This window comes from Sebastes fasciatus, chromosome 4, assembly GCF_043250625.1.
Source record: "Sebastes fasciatus isolate fSebFas1 chromosome 4, fSebFas1.pri, whole genome shotgun sequence".
NCBI classification, from domain to species: domain Eukaryota; kingdom Metazoa; phylum Chordata; class Actinopteri; order Perciformes; family Sebastidae; genus Sebastes; species Sebastes fasciatus.
Genome location: NC_133798.1, coordinates 3,567,150 through 3,588,868, shown reverse-complemented (window position 1 = coordinate 3,588,868; position 21,719 = coordinate 3,567,150). Strand labels below are relative to the sequence as shown.

General features: G+C 43.3%; 1 protein-coding gene across 3 annotated transcripts in view; it reads left to right on the top strand.

Moving 5' to 3' along the window:
• Positions 1 to 21,719, top strand: part of LOC141765512 (polypeptide N-acetylgalactosaminyltransferase 18-like) — a 215,266-nt gene that overhangs the window by 172,628 nt on the left and 20,919 nt on the right. For 2 of the 3 annotated variants that reach the window (XM_074631545.1, XM_074631543.1), the window contains one exon: positions 5,746 to 5,913. In XM_074631545.1, coding sequence (XP_074487646.1) covers positions 5,746 to 5,913 — 168 coding nt within the window. The remainder of the gene's footprint in view (positions 1 to 5,745; positions 5,914 to 21,719) is intronic. The other variant, XM_074631544.1, reaches the window with a different exon arrangement.

The following is a 21,719-nucleotide window of genomic DNA, read 5'->3' as shown; positions in this document are numbered from 1 at the left end:
AGCTATTAAGATTTTTGTCAATTTGTGATGTCACAAATCTACAATATTTAGACCATTACATGGTTTTAAATGTTAACATTCTAAATGTGTCCCAGTTTATTTCCTGTTGCAGTGGTGCAGATGTGAATGACATCAGCGGACAGGAAGTAAACATGGACCCAAACTGTTGCCTAGCAACGCAATTCCGTTGCAATTCCATTGAAATGCACTAAAACGGAGCGTTTCAGACAGAGGGTAAATACAGGTATATTCAGGCAGACAGTACGACGAAAATTATGTCTTTTTTGAACATTAAAGCATGTAAACATGTTCTAGTAGAAACACAATACAAGTATGAACCTGAAAATCAGCACAATATGGGACCTTTAATTAAGACTAGTCAGAATTCAATTATGATATACTGGATGTAATGTCCTCTCCGGGAACCATCACCTTAACGTGGTGGAGAGGTTTGTGTGTCCCTATGACCCTGAGGGCTGTGTTGTCTGGAGCCTCGTGCTCCTGGTAGGGTCTCCCATGGCAAATTGGTCTTAGGTGAGGGGCCGGACTAAGAATGGTTCACAAAAACCCCAATGACGACACGAGGCAGAGGAGAAGTTACCCGGCCCGGAGGAAGCCCGGGGCCCACGTCTGGAGCCAGGCCCAGACGGAGGGCCCGTCAACGAGCGTCTGGTGGCCGGGCTTGCCACGGAGCCCGGCCGGGGATACCCCGAAGAAGGAACGTGGCACCCCCCTCCTCTCCATCCTGTGGGCTCACCACCTGCGGGAAGAACCGCTTGGGTCGGGTGCGCTACCACACGGGTGGCAGTGAAGGCCAGGGACCTCGACGGACTGAACCCGGGCGGCAGAGGCTGGCTCTGGGGACGTGGAACGTCACCTCTCTGTGGGGGAAGGAGCCGGAGCTTGTGCGGGAGGTGGAGCGCTATCAGTTGGATCTGGTAGGGCTTACCTCTACGCACAGCCTCGGTTCTGGAACCGTACTCTTGGATAGGGGTTGGACTCTATTCTTCTCTGGAGTTGCCCATGGTGTGAGGCGCCGGGCGGGTGTGGGGATACTCACAAATCCCCGGCTGAGTGCCGCTATGTTGGAGTTTACCCCGGTGGACGAGAGGGTCGCCTCCCTACGCCTTCGGGTTATGGGGGGGAAAACTCTGACTCTTGTTTGTGCGTATGCACCAAACAGCAGTTCGGAGTATTCGGCCTTCTTGGAGACCCTGAATGGAGTCCTGTATGGGGCTCCAGTAGGGGACTCCATAGTTCTGCTGGGAGACTTCAACGCGCACGTGGGCAACGATGGAGACACCTGGAGTGGCGTGATTGGGAGGAACGGCCTCCCTGATCTAAACCCGAGTGGTCGTTTGTTGTTGGACTTCTGTGCTAGTCATGGATTGTCCATAACGAACACCATGTTCGAACATAAGGATGCTCATAAGTGTACGTGGTACCAGAGCACCCTAGGCCGAAGGTCGATGATCGATTTTGTAATCGTATCATCTGATCTGAGGCCGCATGTTTTGGACACTCGGATGAAGAGATCTTCATCTGGTGGTGAGTTGGGTCAGAGGGTGGGGGAAGACTCTGGACAGACCTGGTAAGCCCAAACGCGTAGTGAGGGTGAACTGGGAACGTCTGGAGGAGGCCCCTGTCCGAGAGATCTTCAACTCACACCTCCGGCGGAGCTTTTCTGGCATCCCTATGGAGGTTGGGGGCATTGAACCCGAGTGGACGATGTTCAAAGCTTCCATTGCTGAAGCTGCGGCGGTGAGCTGTGGTTTTAAGGTCTTAGGTGCCTTAAGGGGCGGCAACCCTCGAACACCGTGGTGGACACCGGTGGTCAGGGAAGCCGTCCGACTGAAGAAGGAGGCCTTCCGGGATATGTTATCTCGGAGGTCTCCGGAGGCAGTTGCAGGGTACCGACGGGCCCGAAGAGCAGCAGCCACTGCCGTGACGGAGGCAAAGCAGCGGGTGTGGGAGGAGTTTGGAGCAGCCATGGAGAAGGACTTTCGGTCGGCACCAAAGTGCTTCTGGAAAACCATCCGGCACCTTAGGAGGGGGAAACGGGGAACCATCCAAGCTGTGTACAGTAAGGATGGGACACTGTTGACCTCAACTGAGGAGGTAATCGGGCGGTGGAAGGAGCACTTTGAGGAACTTCTGAATCCGACCAATACGCCCTCTATGGTAGAGGCAGAGCTGGAAGCTGATGGGGGACCATCATCAATTACCCTGGTGGAAGTCACTGAGGTAGTCAAACAACTCCACAGTGGCAAAGCCCCGGGGGTTGATGAGATCCGCCCAGAAATGCTGAAGGCTCTGGGTGGGGAGGGGCTGTCTTGGATGACACGTCTCTTCAACACCGCGTGGAAGTCGGTGACAGTGCCTAAGGAGTGGCAGACCGGGGTGGTGGTTCCCCTTTTCAAAAAGGGGGACCAGAGAGTGTGTGCCAATTACAGGGTATCACACTGCTCAGCCTCCCTGGTAAAGTCTACTCCAAGGTGCTGGAAAGGAGGGTTCGGCCGATAGTCGAACCTCGGATAGAAGAGGAACAATGCGGATTCCGTCCTGGCCGTGGAACAACGGACCAGCTCTTCACTCTCGCAAGGATCCTGGAGGGGGCCTGGGAGTATGCCCATCCAGTCTACATGTGTTTTGTGGACTTGGAGAAGGCATATGACCGGGTCCCCCGGGAGATACTGTGGGGGGTGCTGCGGGAGTATGGGGTGAGGGGGGCACTTCTCAGGGCCATCCAATCCCTGTACGCCCAAAGCGAGAGCTGTGTTCGGATCCTCGGCAATAAGTCGGACTCGTTTCCGGTGGGGGTTGGCCTCCGCCAGGGCTGTGCTTTGTCACCAATCCTGTTCGTGATATTCATGGACAGGATATCGAGGCGTAGTCGGGTGGAGGAGGGTTTGCAGATCGGTGTGCTGAGGATCTCATCGCTGCTTTTTGCAGATGATGTGGTCCTGTTGGCATCATCGGTCTGCGACCTCCAGCACTCACTGGATCGGTTCGCAGCCGAGTGTGACGCAGTCGGGATGAGAATCAGCACCTCTAAATCTGAGGCCATGGTTCTCAGCAGGAAACCGGTGGATTGCCTACTCCGGGTAGGGAATGGGAAGGGGTTTAAGTATCTCGGGGTCTTGTTCGCGAGTGAGGGGACGATGGAACGTGAGATTGGTCAGAGAATCGGAGCAGCAGGGGCGGTATTGCATTCGCTTTACCGCACCGTTGTGACGAAAAGAGAGCTGAGCCGGAAGGCAAAGCTCTCGATCTACCGTTCAATCTTCGTTCCTACTCTCACCTATGGTCATGAGGGTTGGGTCATGACCGAAAGAACGAGGTCGCGGGTGCAAGCGGCCGAAATGGGTTTCCTCAGGAGGGTGGCTGGCATCTCCCTTAGAGATAGGGTAAGAAGCTCAGTCATCCGTGAGGGACTCGGAGTAGAGTCCTTGCTCCTTTGCGTCGAAAGGAGCCAGTTGAGGTGGTTCGGGCATCTAGCACGGATGCCTCCTGGGCGCCTCCCTTGGGAGGTGTTCCAGGCACGACCAGCTGGGAGGAGACCACGGGGAAGACCCAGGACTAGGTGGAGAGATTATATCTCTACTCTGGCCTGGGAACGCCTCGGGATCACCCAGTCAGAGCTGGTTAATGTGGCCCGGGAAAGGGAAGTTTGGGGTCCCCTGCTGGAGCTGTTGCCCCCGCGACCCGATCCCGGATAAGCGGTTGAAGATGGATGGATGGATGGATGGATGGATGTAATGTAAGAACAACTGTAGATATCTACCTTGAACATTTCTGCTAGTGAGAATTGAATTGTTGATACTTATATTGTGACGACTTAGAATTATGACACGTCTAAATTGAATTATAGATATCTGTAATTGAGTTTGAATAGAAGTCAATGGTGGAAGTTGACTGGTTTTAATTTAGTTAGAGATATACAGTATACAATGAACATTTCCACTAGTAAGAAATTGTTGATATCAAGAATTAACATTTTGACTAGTAGGAAATGTGTTGTAGATATCTTTAATTAGAATTGCTACTAGTCAAATTTTCATCATTGGTTGGAATTATAACTAGTCAAAAAGCAATTATTGATATGTACTATTGCTATCACCGCCACTGATTAAATGCTAAAAGGGATTTCCGTACACACTTGTACACATCTGGAAGCTCATGCACAACATCAATCTGTGCTGTCGTCTGTCTCGGAGTGTTTTGAAACGGCAGCTTAAAAGCTCAGCGGCTGGTTTACAGTGTGATAATGGCTCCTATCTAGAAATGTCCTGTTCCCACAAGACGGTCATCATTCTCATCAATTACCTCCTCGAGGGCTTCCACACACTCCTCTGCAAACACACGCACACACACACACACACACACACACACACTCTGTGTTTCCGTTTGTTCTGAGCAGTACTGTTTCTCTACTTACTCTTTCCTTACTCCTTGTTCTCAACCTTCTCTTGCTTGGATTTCATGTCAACCTTGATCCTTTTCATTTGCTTTACTCGTGTCTGTGATTCTCTGTCTTCTGCTGTTCCGTTCGACTCAGGGAATGCGTGTCTCACTTTATGGTTTGAATTTTTTAAAATACTTAAGGTGTGTTTGATTTACCTTGGTAGACCTTTTTTCCAGGCTTCAAAACTGGGCCAACATTTGCATTCATTACCATGTCCTTGTGTTGTTGTTTTTTTCAGGTATGCAAAATTTCCTCAGCTAGTATTTAGCCTGGATCTATTTTTCCATCCCTGACCTTTTCTTCTCGCTCCTTCATCGCTTACCAGTATCGAGTATTTTCTCCTCCTTTCTCCTACATTCAAAAAATAGCCTACTTATACTACTCACTGCCATTAATGACTGATCTCTCTGTGAATATAGACTACAGCTCGGGATTTGCAAAGGCGCATTATTATAAACTGCAGAAGTATCTGCTGTCTCAGTTTTGGTTCTGTTTTTTTTGGTGAAGAGAGGAGAGAACAGTCTTGATCATGGAAAAAAAATATATATTTGCGCCCAAGATGCTTGGCGTGCAAGGTAGACCCAATCTGTGCAGTAAGGAGCTGCACGTCATGAAACAGAGACAAAGCGACAGCACTGCAAGGAGAGAGAGAAAAAGGCTCAACCACCAACAATCACCACCACAACTTACCACTGCCCACACTGCACCAAAGTATGTAGATCACAGATTGGCCTTGACAGCCATCTGAGGACCCATAAGTAGATGATCCAACAGGGACGGCAGTCATACTCGCCTCGAATGACCGCCGATGATGATGATGATGGGTGAATGCTGACGTGTGCGCTTTGAGTGCTTGGAAGACTAGAAAGGAGGTATTAACCATTGACCAAATAAGACTTTAAGAGATTAAAATTACAGCTGCTCTGTCAAGAAATTCTCACAAAACCACAATGTCGGCGGTTCAATTCCAGCTGGCAACCTTTGTTGCATGTCATACCCATGGTCTGCCTCTTCACTGTCAACTATCCAATAAAGGCATACAAACATGCCCAAAAAAAATCTTTAAAAAAAAGAATTCTCACAAAAACATGCCTTGATTTAGTGAATTGTGCAATGCACATTAAGAAGACGATAAGAGCAAAGTGACTATTACCACATCTTGATGTTTTTCCATAGCTAAAGACTATGGTGTCCTCCTTTCAGCTACTAAGGCTCTTGAAGGCCTTCATCAAGCACTTTTGGAAAGTCCTCCCTCCTTAGTCCCTGTTTCTGTTTCCCAGCAGAACATTTACTACACCAGCTCTCAGCAGCTTCACCTGGGAGTGCTGAGTCCGACGATCGACGATGACGACAACAAGTGTCTGGTGGATGTGAACAGCAGACCCAGGCTGCTGGAGTGCAGCTATGCAGCTACCAAACACATGAAGCTCGCTTGGACGTTCACTCAGGTAAACCACACTCAAACAAAGTAACACACTTGTACATGTGCAATGTCATCACCCAGCAATGTCATCACCCAGCAGCCAGACCCTCCATGCATTAGTAAGACATAACAATCTCCAGCTGTGTGCATGTTTCACCCATTTCAGGTCCTCTGGTTCGATGGACGTAGCCTTTGATCTCACTGGTTTGCTCATTGGTATTCTGTATGTAGCTGTAACTCCTTGCTGTTTGTCTGCTGGACCAAAGCTCTTTTTTTTAAATAATTGAGTGGGATTCATGCCTATTTCGGTCCTTTTTGTTTCTTACTCTAAGAGGAACCTTTTGGTTTCGTTAGAGCATGGATCATTCTTCTGCTATTTTAAGGGATAGGCGTTTTAAAAGCACATCTACTTTTTAAAATGTGACACATAAGTTCTATCTGTGGTCTACGTATGTGTGTGTGAGTTGAGTGTACTGTTTTTTTGCAGACATCAGACTGAATAAGAGGCTTACTTAAAGGTCCCATATTGTAAAAAGTGAGATTTTCATGTCTTTTATATTATAAAGCAGGCTTAAGTGCTTTATAAATACTGTTAAACTATCAAAGCGCTCAACAGCCACACAGCCCATATTTAGAAATTGTGTCCATTTGTGATGTCACAAATATACAATATTTAGAACATTACACGGTTTTAAACGTAAACATTCTAAATGTGTCCCAGTTTATTTCCTGTTGCAGTGGATGTAAATAACATCAGCTGACAGGAAGTAAACATGGACCCAAACTGTTGCCTAGCAACGCAATTCCGTTGCAATGCACTAAAATGGAGCGTTTCAGCCAGAGGGTAAATACAGGTATATTCAAGCAGACAGTATGAGGAAAATAAAGTTTTTTTACATTACAGCATGTAAACATGTTCTAGTAGAAATACAAAATACAAGTAAGGACCTGAAAATGAGCATGATATGGGACCTTTAACTATCATTCAGATCCATCCTCTCTCTCACTCATTGTCCAGTGTCCTCAGAGAAAAATACCTCACCATCCTTCAACTCTCCAGTTTGCTCAGTATCTGCAGCTACTCGGCACATTGACAGGGGAGCCTCTAATTAACATCAGCCTTAATCTGAAATATCACTAAGTTATGTCAGAAGTCAAAGAGATGAAACCCATTAGGTGCATCCCATTGGGGTTTTAAAAAAAGAGAACTCAATTTTCTTCATAAAAAGTTTGGTCGATTCAAATAAGGCCTGAGAACTACTAGCTATTCTAACAGAGCAGATGAAATGTTAGATGTTAGATGTATGAAAGATTCAAAAGGGAAATGAAATATGGTAACTTCAACATTTAATCGCATTTCTCTGATTAAACTTCTTCCCTATCAGTGAAAAGGGGATTACAAGTTAAAGTTCTAATACTACCCTTATTAAAAGCAGGGTAGATATTAGCTTGAAGTGATCACCAATGATCTCCATTAAATCCCCCCTACAGTGAATTTTCACATTTTTATGATATCTCATATCTATTTGAGTCACTTGTTCATTAGCCACACTGTTCAACAGATTTTTTTTACGAATAACTTAATTTTTGTGTTAAAAAGTAAAGAAGGTTGATGCGAAAATGATATGAGGTATGACTATAGTAGAATCTCCAGGTCATACGTCGTCCTCGAAGATAGCGCAGGTGCACTCATGCTTCTTTGCGTCTGAGCAGCAAACTGATAAACATCGCTGTGTGCTAGCTTGTCAACTTTTCTTGTATTTTACCCATTTTACCATACTTGTAGCATTATAGCCTACGTTATATCGCTTCGTGAAGGTGTGTCTGTTTGTTTGTTTGTCTGTCGGTTGGTCTGACGTGAAATCCCACCGGCAGAATTAGCACAACACACCAGTGGCGTCTGGTGACTCAAATAATTGGGGGAGGACAGGACCAACCAACTCACAACGGTGTCATGTTATTTTATTAAGTTATTTCTCATATGTTGCACATGCACATCCATTTTATGTATGAACTCGGTGCTGCTTGATATATGTGCTCTCATATTATATATTTATATATATTATATATCCCGTCTTCATGGGAATCAGGAAGTACGTGGAGTAAAACCATAGATGTATAAAGAGAACTGGATACAGCGTTGGAGGCGGGCTCCCGTTCATTCCTATAAAAGTTGCTCAATGGAGCATGAAGCCAAAATGGCTCGACTTCCGAGTGATAAAGTACCCGGATCATCCGACGATTTTCCGCATCCATTGGGCCCATAGAGCAGGCGCAGTAGCGTTTCCTTTAACTCCTCCTCCCAGCCCTCACTTCAGCCTCGGTCTGGGTCTCATTCACATGAACGGAGGACGGAAAATGACTCCGGATTCAGCTATTAGTGCATTTTACAACCTTTTTGGACCTCATGATTTTAAGAGACTCTATGTAAGAATCAAAAATGTCTTGTTAACAGCGACACCTGTGGCCATTAAGTCAACGAAAGTCAGCGTCCTGTTGCTCGCACTCGTGCTCGCTCTACATAGACATGAAGGAGCATCGCTCAAAACAGTGAGGAGACACGTCAGCTAAAAGCACAATATCACTCTATATTTCAGCTGCTTGGCAGTAATGTTAGCTGACCAGAAGAAGGTCTCTCCAAGAATCAATGCTGATACTGTGTTGTCCTGCCTCAGCCTCCCGACCGCGGTCAGAGGGAACAGGGGAGACACCGGAGTTTTGGTTCGGAGACGATAACGTTACTCAGCAGCATGAAACAAGACACGGGAAACCTCTGTTGGTCTGGAGGAGCTGCAGCAGTTATTTCTGCACAAACGTCCACTGCACATTCACTAGATATTCTCAGAGCTAAACTAACTCTTCTGCAGTGTGGAGTGTGCGCGCATGCACGTGAGAGGTGGAGCGAGAGCGCAAGTGAGAACGAGCGCGGTGTGTGAGTGAAGGCAAGCAGGCAGAGGAGCAGAGTACAGCAGAGACTCCGGCCCTGGAGACCAAAGCTACGGTCTCCTCTGTGTCTTCTGACCACTCGGGCTTCACTAGATACAATTTTGCGGTTTTGGTGCTTCCATGTAGTTTGTGTTGCAGTCTAAGTCTGAACAGCGTAGTCACACGCGAGCACGCATGGGACACCGACCCGCAATGATTTATACATGTTAAGACTTACAAACAGTTCCTTTAAATGAGGGCTATTCAGGTGTTGATGCTGCGAAGTTGATTTACCTAAAAAAAAAAAAAAAAATCCGCTGAGTTACAGGACATTTTTTGGGCCCAGTGGCATCACGTGACAGACACGGAAGTTGTAGTACCGCTGTTTGGCCACTACAAAGATTTGCATCAAAGCCCGGCGCTCTTCATGGGGGGCTTGAGTAAAACCCTTTCTGTCATGAACAGGGACGACAGACACAGCCTGTTTCAGTAGCAGGTCCTAGATCTCTGCTGAGAGGTAATCTCCTCCTGGGAGGATAGATTCACCTCCTTGACGCTTTTTCTTTGAAGTGACGAGCGACCAGCTGCTAAAAAGCAGCTAAAAAGCTGTAATAACCTGTCTCAGCCCTCTCCACAGCCATCCATCCATCCGTCATCTGTAACCGCTTATCCTATTCAGGGTCGCGTGGGGGGCTGGAGCCGATCCCAGCTGACATTGGGCGCAGGAGGGGGAACACCCTGGACAGGTCTCCAGACTATCACAGGGCTGACACATAGAGACAGACAACCATTCACGTTCACATTCACACCAACGGGACATTTAGAGTCAACAATGAACCTGCATGTCTTTGGACTGTGGGAGGAAACCTGAGAACCCGGAGAAAACCCACGCTGACACGGGGAGAACACGCAAACTCCACACAGAAGGGTCCCAAGCCGGGTTTGAACCTACCGTGCAGCCCCTTCTTCACAGCCAGACCTTTCATAAACAGAAGGCTGGCCTTGTGGGGGGGCCGACAAGGAAAGGGCCAAGCCGGAGATGAGGTCCTTGAACTTATGCCGATGTCATCTGCACTGTAGCTCTGTTCCAGGCAGGAGCCTTCTGTTAGGATGTCTCAGTCAAAGCTGCCTGAGAAAAGAGGGCTATATGAGTGATGTGCTGCCGGTGCTCTCTTTGCCTCACCATTGCGTTGTTACGCTGCGTCTCATCCTTTTTCTGGGGATGAGTGAGTGGCACGTAGGGCCGAGCTGCGATTTCTCCTCCTCCAGTTGTTTAAAGCGCTGAGTGACCGATGAGAGAGCACGAAGCATCACGTTGAAACGTCGCAAGTCATCCCACCGCTGCCGGAAGCTCTGCTTCGTTTCTCCCTGAAGCGGCGACTCCATCCGAGGAGGAAGCAGATCAGTGGGCAAACCTCTGAAGAGTTAAAAGGATAGCAGTGGTGTGTGCCACCTTATATACTGTGGTGTCCGCACATATTCAGGTAGGCACATCCCGATTGGTCGGCTACGTTTCTGCGAATTTTCAGTGGGTAAATGCATGCTCGTGTTTGGAGGATTATTATTATGATCTTCAACAATGAAACTGTTGGGAGGCCATAAAGAGTGTAGGTTGAGGAGCTGACACATCGAGACATGGAGATGAGAGAGGAAGGAGGCAGAAAGAAGAAACATTGCTTTCCAGTGTTGGAAAGAAGTGAAGCGAAAGAGAGACAATGGAGGAAGCGTGTCATGTGAAGCGGGCAGTCAGTATTTGTGAATTATTGATAAGTAGATCTTTTACAATATTGAACTGAGCTTGACCCTAAAGGAACAGGCGTCAATAGAGAGAAAGAGAGAGTATGGAAGAAGGCAAGGTAAGTTTATTGATATCAGCAACAAGGCAATTCAAAGTGCAAAAGTACATTTAAATACAGTCATTAAAAGAAGGAAAGAGAAAGAGGAAGAAATTGCCTCAATTGCCTGAACACACGTAGTGTTTCTTAAACAGAAGGTACTGTTTTTCTGATATCAGTGGATTTTCTTTCATCAGCTATTTATTTTGTTGGTCTACTTTTATTTGCCCCTTGATGGACACCACCTACCTTAAGGTATCCCAATAAAACGTTTCATTTTGCAAATGCTGAGCGCTCACCACACTTCATTACATTCACTACAAAACATGACACCAGAGTAAGGAGCAGGCCTCTACTCATAGAGCTTATTGAGCGCAGAGGGATATTGGTTCCACAGCAATGCATATTACAATACATGAAAGAACATAGACATACAGTAGAGTAATGGGGAAGGAGAGGCGTCTGAATGCAATCTGAAAGTGTGTTAGAGGTCCAGCGACAGTATAGTCACTGGTGTCTGACTCACATTTTCACAGTGTGCAAAAAGCCCAGCAGCAATAAAATCTAAAGAATTAGAAAAATCCAAGTCAGATAGAATAAATAGCAGCACAGTATGACCATATAAACACAAAAATCATCATCATCCTCATCATCATCAACAAACATCATCATTGTTAGCTACACTACACACTTTGCTAAGTGAGTAGCATTTGGACTCACTACCTCGGACCTCATTGTATTCAGACAACTGTGGTATATTTTGGTGTCAATGTGGGTGGGAACAATCAAACAGTGCCTTGTTAAAGTGATGTAGAAGATGTCATTCAAACATCATAAACTGGGTCGTGTCTAGAAGGTAACGCACGTATTGCGGAACTCTCGCAAGATGGTTAAGGTTAGGCATTGACCTCGAATGGTTAAGGTTAGGCACTGACCTTGAATGGTTAAGGTCAGTCATTGACCTCGAATGGTTAAGGTCAGGCATTGACCTCAAAAGGTTAAGGTTAGGCATTAGCCTCAAGTGGTTAAGGTTAGGCACTGACCTTGAATGGTTAAGGTTAGGCACTGACCTTGATTGTTTAAGGTTAGGCATTGACATTGAATGGTTATGGTCAGGCATTGACCTCAAGCGGTTAAGGTTATGCATTGACCTCTGATGGTTAAGGTTAGGCATGACCTCTAATGGTTAAGGTCAGGCATTGACCTTGAATGGTTAGGGTTAGGCATTGACCTTGAATATTAATAGTAATATTGTAAGCTACACTACACATTTTGCTAAGTGAGTAGCATTGAGACTCACTACCTCCTCCCCCGGCCTGTATTCACAAGTGAAATGGCTGTTGGCATGAAGGAGTGTTTGTACTGTTGCTCTTAACAGGGGGGAATCTGAACCAGAAGGCAAAATCTGTAATTCCGAGTGTGTGGGGGGGGGCGGGTGCTGTCGGATACGATGGCTTTAACCTTCATCCCCACCTGTCTGCTAAACTGCTCCGATACTCTGCTTTACCCAACCAAGATCTTGCTGCTCAGTTTCACTGTCCTGGACAGAGCATTCTTGGACTTGATGCTGGTTCCCTTACCAATAGATTTAAGAAAAAGTTCAAACAGACTCAATATAGGATGTATAAAATAGGATCATGAGGGTCAACTGGGACAGGGGTCAGTATTGGGTCCAAAACTGTTTATTTTGTATATAAATGACATATGTAGGGTATCAAGGACACTGAATTTTGTTTTATTTGGGCATGACATTAATATTTTTTGTTCTGGGGAAAATCTGCAGCAGCTTTTATAGGTGGCCACAACAGAAATGAGAAAATTGCAACGGTGGTTTGACAGAAACAAATTGTCATTAAATTTGGATAAAACTAAATTTATGTTATTTGGAAACCGAAAAATAGACATACCAGTACAAATGATGATAGATGATGTTAATATTGAAAGAGTATATGAAAATATTTTTTTTGGGTGTGATACTAGACCACAAAATCTGCTGGAAACCTCAGATAAATGATGTAAGAACGAAGCTGGCAAAGAGCGTAGCAGTTTTAGGGAAAACAAGACCATAAATCACTGCACATTCTGTACTCTTCACTCATATCACCATATCTGAATTACTGTGTAGAAGTTTGGGTGACACTTACAACCATTATGCATACTACAAAAGAGAGCAATCAGGATAGTAAATAATGTGGGGTATAGGGAACATACGAACACACTGTTTTTAAAGTCACATGCATTGAAGTTCATGGATTTGGTCAAATCTAAAACCGCAATAATTATATTCAAAGTTGCGATAAGGGTCGTGTTAAGGGTTGGTTTATATTTATTTTTTAACTCCAGATGAATATGTGGGTTGTAAATAAACTTGGGATGCTGGGATAGCGTTTATATTATATTATATTATCATTCTGTGATATATGAGTTAATAGAGGAGAAGTGAGAAAGGGGTAGGGAAATATAAGTTTTACTTCTACCTACTCCTTTTTGGATACTATTACTCTTGTTTTGTTTGTTATTATTTTGTATCTGTTTTTATTTATTTTTATGTTCGAAATAAAATCATTCATTCATTCATTCATTCATTCATTCATTCAATTGCCGGAGACAGAACAAACGTTGTTGGCCCTTCTTACACATTATCTCAGTATTACGATTAAATTTCAGCTTGTTATCAATAAAAAATCCCAACTTGGTACTTGTAGTTGTCTACAGAGTCTACCACCTGTCCTTTGATGATAGTACTCTGAGGGGTTGAGGGCTGAAGCCTAAAATCAATACAAACGTCCTCCGTTTTTGTTACATTAAGACCGCTTCTTGGTCTTGCGGCACCGAGATTTGTAAAAATCTCTTTGATCACTCCTATGACCAGCAAATGAATCGAGGCAGGGGGATGATTAAGTACGAGGGAGGGTTGACAGACAGGGGGGGAGTCCACTGCAGAAGAAACTCACTGCTGTACTGGATTTGTGTTTGTTGCTTTTGCGGAAGCTGGAGGCTCCGGACGAAGTAGAACGCCGTCCACAGTAAAAACAACGCTGTAAACTTCATTGTTTTTGTAAAACATTCGGAGACAGTAGAAAAAGTCGGTGCCCACCTCCCAACGTTGTTCATCGCTCTAGATAACTGTATTCAGCATGTAAATTTAAGAAGCATTTTACTCTTTATTCCATATATCATTTGGATAATCATGTATTACAAGATAGATGCTATTTAAAGTTTGAACCCCACTTTTCATGAGAGATCTCGGTGTGGTTTAACTGATGTTAGATCATGTTCAATTCATCATAATCAGTACTGCTCCCAGACGACCAGCTACTTTCTAAGAGATTGTGACTTTAAATACCAGCTCGTGTTTTCTTTACACTCTGCGCACACACAGCTATGGCTTGACTCAATTGTGTTTTAGAAACTTTTAATTGGAAGGCTGTGTCTGACTTTACTATCAAATTGGAGTTATTGACTTAGTATTTGTGAAATGTAAATACTGCAAATATGTTCAGCTTCTGTAATGTTATATAAAGAACCTTTAGGGTTTAAACATCATGAAGGTACACTGTTTCGCCAGCTGGTTTGTCAAATCTTTGAATTTCAGTATCTTCATTCTCTGCCAAATAAACTTCATATTCCCAACCTCATGATTTCTTAAAGATTGCCAGTTCCCCTTTGAAAGAGAAATTTTACAAGGCTGTCTTGTTATATAAAGCAGCTGAACACAGCACACAAGTCAATAAAAAAATCTATGGGTATTAGGTACAGTAGGTAGGAGGGGCTCAATGAAGGCATATAGTCTCAGAGGCCAAGTAAATACATTGTGGTACAAACAATACTTTATGTATTCAGACAACTGTGGTACATTTTGGTGTCAATGTGGGTGGGAACAATTAAACGGTAAATGTCGGTTGAAATTCTTGTACCACTCCAATGCCTCGTGAAAGTGATGTAAAAGATGTCTTTCAAACATCATAAAACTGGGTCGTGTCTAGAAGGTAACACACGTATTGCGGAACTCTCGCAAGATGGTTAAGGTCAGGCATTGACCTCTGATGGTTAAGGTTAGGCATTGACCTCTAATGGTTAAGGTTAGGCATTGACCTCAAGTGGTTAAGGTTAGGCATTGACCTCTTATGGTTAAGGTCAGGCATTGACCTTGAATGGTTAAGGTTAGGCATTGACCTCTAATGGTTAAGGTTAGGCATTGACCTCTGATGGTTAAGGTCAGGCATTGACCTTGAATGGTTAAGGTCAGGCATTGACCTTGAATGGTTAAGGTTAGGCATTGACCTCTAATGGTTAAGGTTAGGCATTTTCTTTATTCTATTGAAGTGTTGTCAGTTGAACAGAAAATGTTCCCATATACTCAGAACATTCCCCTGGGTGCTCTCAGCGTCATTGAGAACATCTCTCCCTATTCATTGTCTATGAAGCAGGTCCTCACTTTATACCATATGACATCACAAGTTTGAGTTTTAGCGCTCTAGTTTTTGGATTTGGGAGAGTAGTTCAAGTTTGCCAATATTTTGGTAGTTCTCACAGTATAGTTCATACTGTATAGGTAAATGGACTGCATTTATACAACGTTTTTTCTAGTCTTAGCGACCACTCAAAGTGCTTTACAACACAAGCCAGCATTCACACACACATTCATACGCTGGTGGCAGTAGCTACCATACAAGGTGCCACCCGCTCCTCGGCAGTAATGAACATTCACCCACTCACAATACACGCAATTTAGGGTTCAGTGTCTTGCCCAAGGACACTTGGACATGTAGACTGCAGGGGCCAGGGATCAAAGAAGCGACCGTCTGATTTAGTGGATGACTACTCTACCTCTTGAGCCACAGCTGCCCCATATGACATGTCATGTGTTAAAAATAAACATACTAATGCGTTTCTTAAAGGTCCCATATTATAAAAAAGTGAGATTTTCATGTTTTTTTATTATAAAGCAGGTTTAAGTCATATATAAATACTGTGAATGTTTCGAAACGCTCAATCCACAGGGAAATACACACAGCCCGTATTCAGGAACTCTGCATTTGAAACAAGCTGTCAGGATTTCTGTCCATTTATAATGTCAAAAATATACAATATTTAGACCCTTTACACAGATTTAAACGTAAACATTCTAAATTTTTCCCAGTTTATTCCTGGTTGCAGCGTATGTGAATGATAGGAAGTACACATGGACCCAAGCTGTTGCCTAGCAACGCAATTCAAAACTGAGCATTTAAGACAGAGGATAAATACAGGTATATTCAGGCCAACAGTATGAAGAAAATAAAGTTTTTTTGAACATTACAGCATGTAAACATGTTCTAGTAGAAACAAAAAATACAGTATGAACCTGAAAATGAGCACGATATGGGATCTTTAAAAGGAAAAAACACAGCTCTAGGCCTGTGATGCTTTGTAGCTCTGTTTTATCTATAGATGAAGAAATCTAGATATTAGTCATACAGAATTTAATTTTGGTACACAGAGGGACTCTATGATGCATCAGTTAGTAGTGAGCGGATGTGTTTCACTGTTGTTGCCCCACTTGTGTAAAGATAAAACAGGTGAATTTCAGCATGAACATCTTATAGTCTTGCTTTTATATGAATTGCACATGCACAAGCACTTCATGCTTGGTGCTCCAGTCTTCTATGCTCTTCTTCTTCCCGCAGTGCTTTTACTCACTACACCCTTGGAGGTGAATGTCTTGGTGATTGAGTGTCTGTCTGGCAGGCAGATTGCCTGACTTGCTGGCCAACCCACTGACTGGCCCGCCTACTTGCTGACTGGCTGTCTGATGGCTTTTTGGTTGTCTGACCGACTGATTAACTAGTGTTCCCGCCTTAAAAGCAGGGAATCAATAGTGTGGTCTTAGTCTGCAGAATGACAGACTCACAGGCTCACTGCTGAATCGAGGACAAGGTTTTGGACAAATGGCAAAATAATTCCATTCCGCCCTTTTTTTTTGTAAATGGGTAGGGGTGTTGAACAGCCGATGTTCAGGGGTAGATAAATAGTCAAACGATTTCTGCAAGAATTACATTTTTCGGCGATGGAATAGCGATCACTTTTGTTGTGTAAACTGCTCAGAAACCCCCTTATCGTCAATAAAGCCATCCATCCTCTGAATGCTCTAGTCTCTAGTTTGATCCATCCATCCTCTGAATGCTCTAGGTCTCTAGTCTGATCCGACCATTCTCTGAATGTTGTAGGTATCTAGTTTGATCCATCCATCCTCTGAATGTTGTAGGTCTCTAGTTTGATCCATCCATCCTCTGAATGCTCTAGGTCTCTAGTCTGATCCATCCATCCTCTGAATGCTCTAGGTGTGTAGTTGGATCCATCCATTCTCTGAATGCTCTAGGTCTCTAGTTTGATCCATCCATCCATCCTCTGAATGCTCTAGGTCTCTAGTCTGATCCATCCATTCTCTGAATGCTCTAGGTCTCTAGTCTGATCCATCCATCCTCTGAATGCTCTAGGTCTCTAGTTTGATCCATCCATCCTCTGAATGCTCTAGGTCTCTAGTTTGATCCATCCATCTTTTGAATGCTCTAGGTCTCTAGTTTGTGGCTGTAAAGTTTCATGAGGCTGTGATTATCCTAGAGGTCTCCACAGGTCATTTTATACAGTGAGGTCAAATTTTTTAAAAAAATGGCCTCACTACAATGAAATGTCTCCTATGGGGACTTAGATCATCACACATGAATACAGTTGGGCTCATTGGATCCACAAGAGTCTCAGCTTTACAGTGATACCCAATTTATGTAATTCAAGACTGTTTAGGGACTTCAGTATGCAGAAATATTCAAACACATCATTTTAGAACAGGAGACGATAACACATTTATACGGCATTAAAAAAATTGCATGGCTTTTGCCCAAAACTGCATGTGATTATCATAAAGTGGGAATAGGAGGTCAAGGGACCCCTTTGAAAATCGCCATGCCAGTTTTTCCTCGCCAAAATTTAGCGTTACTTAGCGTAGCGTAAATAAGCAATCTTCCGAACAAGCAAGTATGACATGGTTGATATCAGTTGATTCCTTAGGTTTTTCTAGTTTCATATGATACCAGATACCAAGATTCAGCCTGCAATAACCTCTAAAAGACAGAATAGCATACCATTTAGTACACCAGTCACTCAGGAGGTTGTACACTTAGAGAAACACTGGCTGGCTTTCAGCGGAGGAGGTAAGAAAGATCATTGTTATTACTGTAGTAAGTTCTTCTACTGTGCCGTATACAGTTACTCATAATAGTAAGTTATATTTGTGTTTCAGCCAGATATAAGTGGAATGCTTAGGATTGTAACAGTTTTTCACAATAGATTTTTTAATTTTCTGGTCCACACTGTTCTTTAAAGGTCCCATATCGTTCTCATTTTCAGGTTCATACTTGTATTTTGTGTTTCTACTAGAACATGTTTACATACTGTAATGTTAAAAAAAAAACTTTATTTTCCTCATCCTGTCTGCCTGAATATACCTGTATTTACCCTCTGTCTGAAACGCTCCGTTTTAGTGCATTTCAACGGAATTGCAACGGAATTGCGTTTCTAGGCAACAGTTTGGGTCCATGTTTACTTCCTGTCAGCTGATGTTATTTACATACACTGCAACAGGATATAAACTGGGACACATTTAGAATGTTTACGTTTAAAACCATGTAATGGTCTAAATATTGTATATTTGTGACATCACAAATGGACAGAAATCCTAACGGCTTGTTTCAAACGCACAATTTCTGAATACGGGCTGTGTGTATTTCTCCATATATTAAGCGTTTTGATAGTTTAACAGTATTTATATATCACTTAAACCTGTTTTATGATATAAAAGACATGAAAAACTCACTTTTAAATTATGGGACCTTTAAACCTGCATTAATTGATTTTGACTTGGGGTAGCTGTCAACACAGTATTGGCAAATCATCAGTTGTTACAGCAAATGTGTTAGCAACACATTCAGCAGATACAGAGCAACATTAGCATTCATATGGAGTCATGTTTGTAAGTCCAATATTCACTTCTGTTTAGCTCTTTTTTGGTCTCCACCAACTCCTGAGGGAAATATCGGTCTCTTTAGACGTTGCTAACTGTGTCCATCTGCCATTTGGTGCTGTAGTGTTCAACGGGATTTTAGAACTTTTTCACTGGAAAACAGCTGCCTGTGGCTGATAATGACGCTGATGAGAGCCAAAAGAGTAAATCAAAACAGTGAAGTTGCGTTGCCGAACAACCAAAACACGGAGTGAAGAGACACTTAACGGCTCCACAGAGCTGACTTCTCTGTGGGGTTTGTCCCTATGAGCGATCCCTTTCACATTAAACGCACTCATTTGATCCACTGTTATCATACAAATATTCATTAGAGCCGCTTTAAAGTGTGGCTTGTTATATAAGCAGACCTACATGCAAGTTATCTTTACAATGAAACATTTATCTGTAGAATGGCTCAGCATTCTCATAATGAGCAGACATGGACCTCCTCTACTAAATTAATGAGCCCCGCTCATTGTCATATCAAATACATCTTCATGAAATAAAACAGGAGAAGTCTTCAAGAGGAAAGGGCTACTTCACTCAGCAAATTTAATGAATTTGTTTTTTAAGACTGTGACCTAGTAACTAACTTGATCACAAAAGATGTCCTAACATCAGGATCTGTCCGACATAGTTCATAGTGATTGAAAAGTTACCACCTCAGTAACCTAATACCTAATTTTCTGGGGGAAAAAAATTTGAAGTTTGAAGTTTGAAGTGGGGGCGCCAGCTTTGGATGGGGATTTTTTCTTTTTTTTATGATTATTTTGTAGGCTTTTTTGCCTTTTTATTTGAGAGAGACAGGGACAGTTGAGAAAGGAAGAGAGAGAGGGGATGACATGCAGCAAGGGGCCGCGAGTCAGATTCAAACCTCGGTCTGCTGCGGTAAGGATTCAACTTTGGTCCATGGGATGCCCGCTCTACGAAGTGAGCTACCAGGGCGCCCCTCTACTCTGGATTTTGAGAGACTGTGGTGTAGTGCTCCCCCGAAAGAAATTTTGGACATAATAAAGTTAAATGCATTAATCTGGAGCAATTTGACAGCAAAATTACAAGGCTAGATTTTTTTAAAGCCTGAAAACAGAGCCATGAGGAGGTCCAGAAGTCTAGTTTCGTCTCAGAACACTTGAATTGCAATATGCTGAAAGGTTATTACGGAATTTTTGCCAAAAATATGCCTACTGAAGCTTTAAGGTCTGGCCTCACATGACAAATGATAATTATGTTGTTTACTCGGGTTTATTTAAAATGTACAATAATTAATATGCTATGTTTAAATAAAGACAGAGAGAGAAAGACAGAGACAGAGAGAGAAAGACAGGGAGAGAGAAAGACAGAGACAGAGAGAGAGAGAGAGAGAGAGAGAGAAAGACAGACAGAGAGAGAGAGAGATAGAGAGAGAGAGAGACAGAGAAAGACAGATAGAGAGAGAGAGAAAGACAGAGAGAGAGAGAGACAGAGAGAAAGAAAGAAACAAAGAAAGAGAAAGACAGAGAGAGAGAGAGAGAGAGAGAGAGAGAGAAAGAGAGGGAGAGAAAGGTAATAAATCCCAACATGAGGAATTGGCTATACAAAACGGTGACATATGGACAACTCATTTTAAAACACTATACCATACCGTTGAAATGAATGCAAACACAGAGCAATCACAAATTCATGAGAAGTTGACTTAAATTGGAACTAGCTATAAAAGACAACCAAAATCCATTAGACTCCTCAATTACTGAGCAAGAGCTCCTTGAGAAACTACAGGCCCTTAAACCTAAAAAAGCATGTGAGCCTGATGGCATCTTGAACCAAATGCTTAAACCCATAAACAAGAAATACCAATTGGCTATTTTAAAACTATTTAAATTTGGCATGAGTGTAGGTTATTTTCCTGACATCTGGAATCAAGGACTCATAACCCCAATCTACAAAAACGGAGACAAATTTGACCCGAACAATTACCGAGGCATCTGTGTGAACAGTAATCTGGGGAAGGTTTTCTGTAGTATCATAAATGCCAGACTTTTGAACTTCCTTACCAAGCACAATGTCTTGAGTAGAAGCCAAATTGGATTTATACCAAAACATCGCAAAACTGATCATATTTACACCCTACACACCCTGATTGATAAACATATAAACCAAAATAAAACCAAAATCCATGCCTGTTTCATTGACTTCCAAAAAGCTTTTGATTCTATTTGGCATACGGGACTGTTCTACAAAGTTATTGAAAGTGGTGTAGGGGGTAAAGCATATGATATTATTAAATCAATGTATACTGGCAACATGTGCAGCATCAAAATTGCTAAAAAAAAAACAACTGACTTCTTTAAACAAGGCGGGGTGTTCGTCAGGGCTGTAATCTGCCCTGCCTCTTCAATATTTCAATATTTACATCAGTGAATTGGCTACTCTAATAGAAAAGTCCCCTATCCGTGGTGTAAGTCTCCACAATCAGGAAGTGAAATGTTTGCAGATGACCTGGTCCTGTTGTCCCCCACAGCAGACGGCCTACAGCAGAGCCTGGACCTGCTAGAGCAGTACTGTCAGACCTGGACCTGCTAGAGCAGTACTGTCAGACCTGGGCCCTGACAGTAAACCCCAAAAAGACCAAAATAATGATTTTCCAAAAAAGATCCAGATCTCAGGATGTTTTACCAAAGTTCTCAAATTGTACAAAACATGTAGAGTACTGCACACACTATAATTACCTCGGTTTAAAAATGAGTTCAACAGGACATTTTAATGAGGCAGTTCATGAGCTGAGAGAGAAAGCACGCAGGGCTTTCTAAACCATTAAAAAAATATATCCAAACCGAAATACCAATTAGAATTTGGCTAAAACTTATTGAGCGTGTTATTGGACCAATTGCACGCCATGGCAGCGAGGTGTGGGGTCCACTTAATGGGATAAACACCCCACTGAGACCCTGCATGCAGAGTTCTGTAAGATTCTCCTACATGTCCAGAAGAAAACTACAAATAAGGCATGCAGGGAAGAATTAGGCCAGTATCCACTAATAATGAAAATACTAAAAA